Below are 9,697 nucleotides of genomic sequence, written 5' to 3' on the forward strand. Positions count from 1 at the left end.
TAGTGTACGACAAGCTCACTTGCTCATCCGTGAACAACTTTATAATATAACAACTAGTACATATGACATTTCATGTTAGTGAAACATTAATGAATTAATGTTAGCATTACTTCGTTGGAGAGAAATTAAAAAAAAAACTTGACGTAAATACATGCAGTTATTGTAGGATACTTGAGACTCTTGCGTTGGGAAGAGGCCAAATAAGATGGTGAATTTAAAGCCATCTTCAAACTTTCGCTAAAACAATAACATAAAGTAACATTTTCTTTGCTGAAATCGCCATGGTATAATCGTTGGTTTTCATACAATACTGAATAGTCATCATTTACACCAATCTTCTTACCATTACTCTGTACACATAAAACTAATCTTCCCTAGCGGTCTACAACTGCTAGTAGGTGTTGGGCCATCAATGTTGAAGTAGGTGTTGACACAGTGCCCATAAGTTCATGTGTGTCTGGAAGTTCTTCCATAGTGGTCTGCAGCTGCTAGTAGGTGTTAGGCCATCAATGTTGAAGCAAATGTTGACACAGTGCCTAGCAAGTAGCAGATGATCAACCATGTAGTGGGTCAGGTTGCCACATTTAAATTCAGTGTACAACCACTTGTTGGCAGTGTACGGCAAGCTTAGTTGCTCATCCGTGAACAACTTTATAATATAACAATTAGTACATATGACATTTTATGTTAGTGAAACATTAATGAATTAATGTTAGCATTACTTCGTTGGAGAGAAATTAAAAAAAAACTTGACGTAAATACATGCCTTTATTGTAAGATACTTGAGACTCTTGCCTAGAGAAGAAGCCAAATAAGATGGTGAATTTAAAGCCATTTTCAAACATTCACTAAAACAATAACATAAAATAACATTTACTTCGCTAAAATCACCATGATATAATCATTAGTTTTCATACAATTTTAGTCAAAAAAAAAAAATCGACCGATTACTATAGTACCCACCAAACCCTCTCGACAAAGACTAAAAAGTCACCAAAAAAATTCCTTTTATAAATATTTTTTAACTTTTCGGAAAGAAAATGTTAAATACTATCTATGACATAAAAACAGACCATTTTCAGAATTAAATCAATAAAAAAGTTGATGAATTTAATAGGAATGATACATATTGTGTCTCGATAAAAATGTCATAGCATAACTAGCTCTTTAATGGCATCACTTTCTGTGTTAAGTGTCACTTTTAAATTGGCGTTGTAGCTTAATTTGCCCCCATGGAGAATAATTTTGACGGGAATTTAGCTACAATTTTTTCAGCAAATCTGTATTCAGCATTATCAAGCACATTTTCAAAAAAAACTTGAGGTTTAACGAAGTGACCCGAATTTCCAAAAATTTCAACTATATTTTTTCTAAATCATACTAGAATTTCCACGGTTCATCGAGGCAAAATATGACCTCGTTAGACTACGCCTTTTACTCAGGCATTGTAATTCCCTGTCATCCTCATTTACCCATTAGGGAGTATGCTAGTTGATATATATACTAATGCATGGGTTATCGAACATCATCTTCTAGTGTGAACCTGTGTTTCCACCATCACAAAGCATCGATTCCAATACGCTTAATTGCTGAAGCAGATGCTGCTGTTGCAGCTATTAGACGAAAGCCTAGGCAGGAACATCAAGACATCCATCACTCACAATCAGTGGACGCCAATACCAGCAGCCATGTATCTGCCTACGTTCCACCCGATCACAATATGTACACTTTTATGTTGCACTCATGCTCCAACATAACATCATTGAAGCAGATCCACACCCACATGCTCATGAGCGGACTTGACCAAAACATTTTCATAGGTACCAAACTTGTGACACTGTATGCCAAGTATGGAAGCATCGTGGATGCTGGGCTGGTTTTCGATAATCTGCCCAATAAAAACATCTTTTCCTATAATACCATGATCGCAGGATACGTGAAGAACGGGCACTGCGAGGAATCTCTTAGGGTTTATGCGAGAATGCAGGGGAAAGGCATAGAGCCAGACAACTTCACTTTCCCATTTCTACTCAAGGCTTGTGCAGGTCTCTCAGCTCTGAGAGAGGGAAAACTCATCCATGACCATATTCGCAGAAATGGATTGGAGTCCAATGTTTTTGTTGGTGCAGCTCTCATAGACATGTATGCTAAATGCCGAAAAATAGTGGATGCACGTCAAGTGTTTAACAAAATCTCTGCAAGAGATATGGTTTTATGGACTGCAATGATCTCAGGGTATGCGCAGAATGGACATGATTATGAGGCATTGACAACATTTCAACAAATGCAAAGGGCAGGATTGGCAACTGACTCCATTACGATTATAAGTGTGCTTTTGGCATGCACCCATTTAGGAACTCTGCAACGGGGTAAGTGTGTACATGGTTACATAATTAGAATTGGTTTTGAGTCAGATGTTAATGTGGCGAATGCTCTCATGGACATGTATGCTAAGTGTGGGAGCATATACTTTGCACACAAACTGTTTGATATAATGCCTGAAAGAGATGTCATTTCTTGGAGCGCAATGATTGCAGGGTATGGAATGCACGGGCAGTGTGAAACTGCACTTGCATTTTTTCGCCAAATGCAACGGGCCGGTATCAAGCCAAATTATGTCACCTTCATTTCTGTGTTGTCTGCATGTAGTCATGCTGGTCTTGTTAATAAGGGTTGGGAATACTTTGATTCCATGCATAGAGTTTACTGTATTGGACCTAGTTTGAGGCACTATGCTTGCATGGTCGACCTCCTTGGGCGCTGTGGACGCCTAGATGAGGCTAAGGATTTTATAGAGAAGATGCCTTTAGAGCCTGATGCCGGTGTGTGGGGAGCTTTACTCGGGGGTTGCAGGATCCACTGCAATATTGAGCTAGGAGAACACGCAGCAGAACATCTTTTTAGCTTAGAACCCCAAAATGCTGGATATTATGTGTTACTATCAAATATATATGCTAGTTGTTGTAGATGGGATGACGTTGCTAAGGTTAGGATGTTGATGAGAGAGAGGAAGCTGAAAAAGATGCCAGGATGCAGCTCTATTGAGGTATATAGTAAAGTTCATTCATTTGTTGCAGAAGAGAAATCTCATCCCCAAACTGGGGAAATCTATGCAATGTTGGAGATCTTAGCTAAGCGGTTGAAAGAAGCTGGGTATGTGCCTGACACAAAATTTGTACTTGAAGGTCTAGAGTAGGATGTGAAGAAGCATACGCTAGCTAGCCATTTCTTTAGGGTTTTTATCAACGCAAGCCCTGAAATACCTATTGACATTTTAAAAGCATGTTATATTTGTGAACCATATATGCTACTGCTGGTAGGCAGGATGGTGTGGAAAAGAATCGAACATTAATGAGAGACTGTAGGGTGCAAAAGAAACCCCAAAGAATGTCAGTCGAGGAAACAACAAAGTTCTGCCATTTGCTTCTGAATTCTCAATCCAGGAAAATTATGCAATGTTGTAGATCTTGTTTAAGCAAATTAAGGATGAAGGTACTGCTTGACATGAAATTTGCATTCAAGAACTAGAACAGCAGGTGAAGGCATGCTACTCTGTCATTGTTATTTAGCTTATTAACACAAACCCTAGAACCGCTATCCAGGCCTCAAAGCTTTGTACATGATCATTGCCACACTGCTACTAATAGGATCCCCAAGATTATCAAGCAAGAAATTGTTGTAAGGGTCTGGTTTGCCAATCATCGTCTACTTTAAGAATTATTTGTTTTCTTCCAGTGATTACTGGTTATTATCAGTTTGACGAGGAACAAAACAAGATTGTCTTATTTCACATTCTGATGCATATTAATGACATACTAGGTTAGTTCTTAAGTTTGATTCATGATAATGCAGGCCCAAGTCTTCAGCCAGATATGTATTTTCACACAAGACCTCTTCAGAAACCAAGTTTGATGTTCCAGGCAAAGTTTGTATTCCACAAATGACCTCTTTAATGTTCAATGATACTACCTTTTTCCAGGCAGACAGTTTTCAGTTTTTGATGGTGATAAAAATGGTTGAAATCACTCATATATTTCACAAATAGGTGTATGCGGCAACACACACATGGTTTACATTTAGAGATTACTCTAATATATAGAGTTTCTCAGATCTAAGTTAGTTTAGAAGGAGAGGTTGAGAGAATTTATCAACCATCACCAACAGCTCATAAACCAACGTTACAAATATAGAATGTATTATATGCTTGCCAAAAAAGGATTTTTTTTTCGATTTCAATACTAACTTTATGTAGCATCAATCATATGTTCATATGGTAATTCTAGTCCAAAGTTTAAATATTGTTTATAAAATTTGAATGTAAAAAATGAAGTAAAAAGTTTAACTAAAAAAGAGGAGACACAACCAAGAAAAGAGAGGAAAGAAGTGAATAGCAAGATCCAAAAACATAGAAAATGTTATTGCCTGGTAGCTTCAGAAGATTTTGTTTTGTAATGGCTCCCCTCTTTTGGATTTGACATTTGGGCTAAAGTGCTAGTTCACTAGGGTTGACCAAGACTTTTTTCTTTATTTATGTTATGTGGAAAAATGAAGAAATTGATCTTGTGGTGTGAGTTTGTTAATTTTAGGTATGTTCTATGCTAGAGCAATTTATTTAAATTTTCACACTTAGTAATCACATCAGCATTAAAGTACATTGTAGATAGAACATAAATATAAATCGCAGAAGACAAGACAAGAAAAGAGGACACAAGATGTGGCGCTAGCCAGGGACAAACCCCAATGTGGGAAAACCCTTGATCAATTCTTCTTTTATGTTCTTCAAAATTCAGCAGAGAGAGAGAGATAGTACATTTACAACAGAAGTCAACACTTTGACTTATCTAGATTTGAGCATAGATCATCTCCTATAACGATGAGATCAGTGGAAGACATTCTGCTTCAACTGATTCTCCAAGGTGACAACTTCACCTATCGTAGTGCTGCCTTTCGTCCATTTACTGCACATAATTGTGTGACACCATGCTGTACTATCACATGTGTTGAACCTTGATGACTGAGCTGCTCCTGCTCTCATCATCATGCTGCTCATTATTTATCATGCCCACTGTTTCATTCATCATCATGCTGCCCTTGCTAATGTGCATCATCATCATCATGCTGCCCTTATTTAGATTACTACAGAGATGGCATTCTATCATTGTTGTTCATTGTGATAAGGTTGCTATAGGTATGCCATTCTATCACTGTTGTTCCTTGTGATAGGGCTGCTATAGGTAAGATCTATCACCGCTATTCATGCTACAGGTAAAATCTATCACTGTTGTTCATTGTATTTGGGCTGCTACAGGTATGCCATCGAGGTCACGTATCAAGACTGCTTCTTTCCATGAGAGGTTAGTTAACTACGGTGATGTGTTCAGACCTTACATCACTGCTGCCTCTATTACCGGAGATTATACAACTTCATTTGAGCGAGGTCTTGACTGCACCTGTGGCTCTACTTAGGGCTTGTGTAATACCTCCTTTAGCTGTTGATGAGCCCCTCGTTGTCTGCGGATTAGAACAACGAGTTAGGGACTCTTTTAGGGCTTCTTCTAATAGCGAATTAAGATCTCTTCTAGACCTACGGCTAGGGCTCTTCTAGGGCTTCCTTTGACTGTGTTGAAGCTCCTTTAGACAACGTATAGAAAGCCTCTCCTTGCAGCGTTATAGAGTCTCCTTTTCTTAGCTGTATGAACAGGTCTCCTTTTGCGTGAACAGTTAAGACTTCTTCAGGAAACATATAAAGGCTCCTCCTTGACTGCGTATAAAGCTTCTTTAACTGTGGCTAGATCTCCTTCACCTTGCGGCTAAGTGACCTTAGTGAACTGCGTCTAGGGCTCTCTTAGAAGACCCTTTCCACTACGTCCTCCTTGCGAGAGGACAACCCAAACAAGTCGAGAGGAGAGATCAAGAGAGACAAGTGTGTTTTAGATGACTTCAAGTCCTCACTTATTTATACTAAAACGTAGATGATGAATAGACATGACTATTGGGCTTTTGAGCCTACACAAGTTGCTGGCCGACTTGACAATTTATTTTATAACATAAATAAATTCATAACTTCATAAATACTTATCGGAATCGGATGATCTTTAGATCAATCCTACACCTCTCAATGATGGGGATCCAATAAAAATATCAGCTACCATAAATAAGATGACCCACATGGAGTTTGGCCCTAGTTGCCAATTTAACATTCCCTCTCAACTAGGGAGAACTCCATCTGCAGATCCATATGTTCGATTGTACTATCTCTGCCATCGGTGCCTTGCATTGCTCTGCTGGCTTTGCTCGGCTCTGCTGGCTCAGCTCTGCTCTGCTCAACTCTGCTGGCTCTACTCTGTTGTACTCAGCTCTGCTCAACTTGTTAAAATTGGCAACCAGGGCAAAACTTCATGTGGGTCATCTTATTCATGGCTAATAATATTTTTATTAGATTCCTCTTGTTGAGAGGTGTAGGATTGATATAAAGATCATCCAAATCCGATAAGTATTCATGGAGATATGAATTTATTTTGATTATGGAATTATTATCAAGCCGACCTACAACTCATGTAGGCTCAGAAGCCCAACAGTCGCATCTATTCACCCACCAATGTTGTGTATAAATATAAGAGGAATTTTCCTCATTTGGACTCACTCATTTCATCACATCTCTCTCTCTCTACTGCGCAGATATGAGTCTCTTCTCTACTGCGCTGAAATGGGTCTCTCTCTCTCTCACACATGTGAAGCCGGAAGCTGTTGAATTTGAAGCTGCAACTGCAGAAGTAAAGATTGACTTGCGTGGCCTAGAAGATCTCCTCTTTGGAACTGCGCTGTAGGTTCATCTGAACCTCCTTTGAAATCCGCAACTTTTGGTGGTGGAATGAAGTCAATCTGACGAACGGTTTGCAAGATATCGACTGCCCTAGTTTGAAGCCGGAAACTGCTGAAATTGAAGTTGCAACTACAGAAGTAAAGATTGACTTGCGTGGCCTAGAAGATCTCCTCTATGGAACTGCGTTGTAGGTTCATCTGAACCTCCTTTGAAAGCCGCAACTTTTGGTGGTGGAATGAAGTCAATCCGACGAACGGTTTGCAAGATATCGACTGCCCTAGTTTGAAGCTAGAAATTGCTGAAACTGAAGCTGCAACTGCAGAAGTAAAGATTGACTTGCGTGGCCTAGAAGATCTCTTCATTTGAACTGCGATGTAGGTTCATCTGAACCTCCTCTGGAAGCTGAAACTTTTGGTGGTGGAATGAAGTCAATCCGACTGTCGGTTTGTGAGATATGGTCTGCCCTAGTTTGATAATGAAGCCGCTAAGGCTGATGCTACTGATCTAGGGTTTGCTACTGCTGATATGAATCAGATTTATTGTACTATTTCTCTCTGCTGAATTATTGAAGATAAAAGAAGATTTGATCAAAGGGTTTCCCCACACATTGTGGGGTTTGTCCCTGGCTAGCCGCCACATCTTGTGTCTCTTGTCTTGGCTTGTTTTCTGTCGATCGTTTAATGTTCTATCTGCACTTTACTTTATGTACATGTGATTGCTAATCGGTGGAATATAATAAGAAAAAGAAGTAAACTGTTATAAGCATAGAACATACCATAACTTAACACAACTTTTCTTAGCTCTGCTAGTTCTGCTCAGCTCTGTTGGCTCTGCTTAGCTTTGCTGGCTTTGCTCTGCTTTGCTGAACCATGAAGAAGAAGAATTGATCGAGAATGTGTCATACCATTCTCCACTGACCCGAAGTCAGTCTCGGAGTGTGTACCACTGGTCCCAGACCAGTCCTCAACTGACTCGAAGTTAGTGTCATAGTGGCTACAACTCCTACAACTGGTCCCAGACCAGTCCTCTACTGACACGAAGTCAGTCTGAGAGTATGTACCACTGGTCCCAGACCAGTCCTCTACTGACCCGAAGTCAGTGTCATAGTGGGTACAACTCCTACCACTGGTCCCAGACCAGTATCATTGATCCCAGATCAATGAAGATCATCCTAGCATAGGGAGTACAGTAGATACAACGATGCGTCCATCAGTACTACTATGGTCCCTATCCTCATTTCCCTGCTCATTGATCAGATGAGAGGTACTTCGCATGAGTCCTAGACTGCATGGGTAGGATGCCTTGACAAGGGAACTAATCATCATGTCCATAGGAAAGCAAATCATCCTGTCCAGTGGATGCCACAAAGAACTAATCATGCTTGCCCACAAGAGAGCGAATCATCCTATTCCACAATCGCCATGGAGAACACATCATCTAGGTCTCACAGGAGAACTAATCATCCTGCTACACAATCGTCATGGAGAACACATCATCTAGACCTCATAGGAGAATTAATCATCCTGCTACACAATCGTCATGGAGAACACATCATCCAGATCTCATAGGAGAACTAATCATCCTGCTACACAAGAGAGCGAATCATCTTGTCCACAGGAGAGCGAATCATCCTGTCCCACAAGAGAGTGAATCACCTTGTCCACAGGAGAGCGAATCATCCTGTCCCATAAGAGAGCAAATCATCTTGTCCCAGTGCGCACCACCAGGGAAGGGTGAGTCACCCTGTGGTCGTATGTTGCTCCAGTAAGAACCGCAAGCCCCCAGAGCTCCCAGAGCTCAATGTATGCAACATGCAGGACCCTTTTACAAGGGTCTCTCGACGACTCCAAGTCGTTCGGGAAAATCACAGATTTGATCTTTCCCCGGGGCTTTGTCAAAATGTCAGTGACCTGTACATCAGTCTCAATGCGATGGAGCCTCCTTGCTCATCGACTTACCATATCCCAGATAAGGCAGCATCTGATGTCTATCTGCTGGAGCAATCATCGAATACGAGATTCCTCTATAATCGAATCCCACCTCTGGTTGTCACAGAGAATCACAATGGTATTCATCATGTGTACAAGCAGCTCACGGAAGAGCTTCCGCAACCAGACTGCATCACAGGAGGCCATGCTAGCAGCAATGTATTATGCCTTGGTGGTGCTCAGAGCCACCGACTTCTGCTTCCTGCTCATCCAGGATATCGAGGCAGATTCCAAAGAGAACCAGCACTGAGAAGTGCTCTCCACACTACCTGCTCACTCAACATTCGAATAATCATGCAGTTTCATATTTCCGGTAGTGTATCTCAAACCATGAGAGATTGTGCCCCGATGACATCTTAGAATATTCTTGGTATCAATCCAGTGAGGCTCAACCAAATATGAGCTCACCATGCTAACAGCAAAACATATGTCCGGATGGAGGTTCACCAAGAACATCAACACGAATGAGTTTATGAAACTCAGAGGCATTTCCCAAATCTAGTCCAACATCACTACCATATAACTTCTGAAAGTTAAGATCCTCGAGGTAGTCGCATGCTTGCAGTTTATCTTTCCACATCCAAAATCCAATTCCCTCTTACTTCTGCAAATGAGAGGGTCTGCACTTGTCAGAAATAGGTCGTCCTTATAAGGTGCCGGTATGAGAGGTCTATCATCCACAACCTTCGAGTAATGGTTTGGATCAGTTTCACTCCTAGTGAATCTCAGCTTCATCTGACAGCTATCAATCTTCTCATACTATGCCTGGGGTGTTTTGCTTCAAGCCATAGAGGGCTTTCTTCCACCTGCATGTGCGAGATTCCGGATTATCAATCTCAAACTCCTAGGGTTGTTCCAAACCTGTGGACCTGCTGTATGAGGGGAA

At 40.7% G+C, this 9,697-nt stretch overlaps 1 protein-coding gene across 1 annotated transcript; it reads left to right on the forward strand.

Annotated features, from left to right (window-relative positions):
- Positions 1-1,510: 1,510 nt before the first annotated feature.
- Positions 1,511-3,196, forward strand: LOC149239660 (pentatricopeptide repeat-containing protein At4g14170-like). The gene has a single exon (XM_089369935.1). The coding sequence runs from the start codon at positions 1,511-1,513 to the stop codon at positions 3,194-3,196; it is 1,686 nt and encodes a 561-aa protein (XP_089226061.1).
- The last annotated feature ends 6,501 nt before the right edge of the window (positions 3,197-9,697 follow it).

Source organism: Pinus tabuliformis, chromosome 8 (genome assembly GCF_031772625.1).
Source record: "Pinus tabuliformis cultivar Carrire ecotype Pingquan chromosome 8, CPIR1, whole genome shotgun sequence".
NCBI lineage: Eukaryota > Viridiplantae > Streptophyta > Pinopsida > Pinales > Pinaceae > Pinus > Pinus tabuliformis.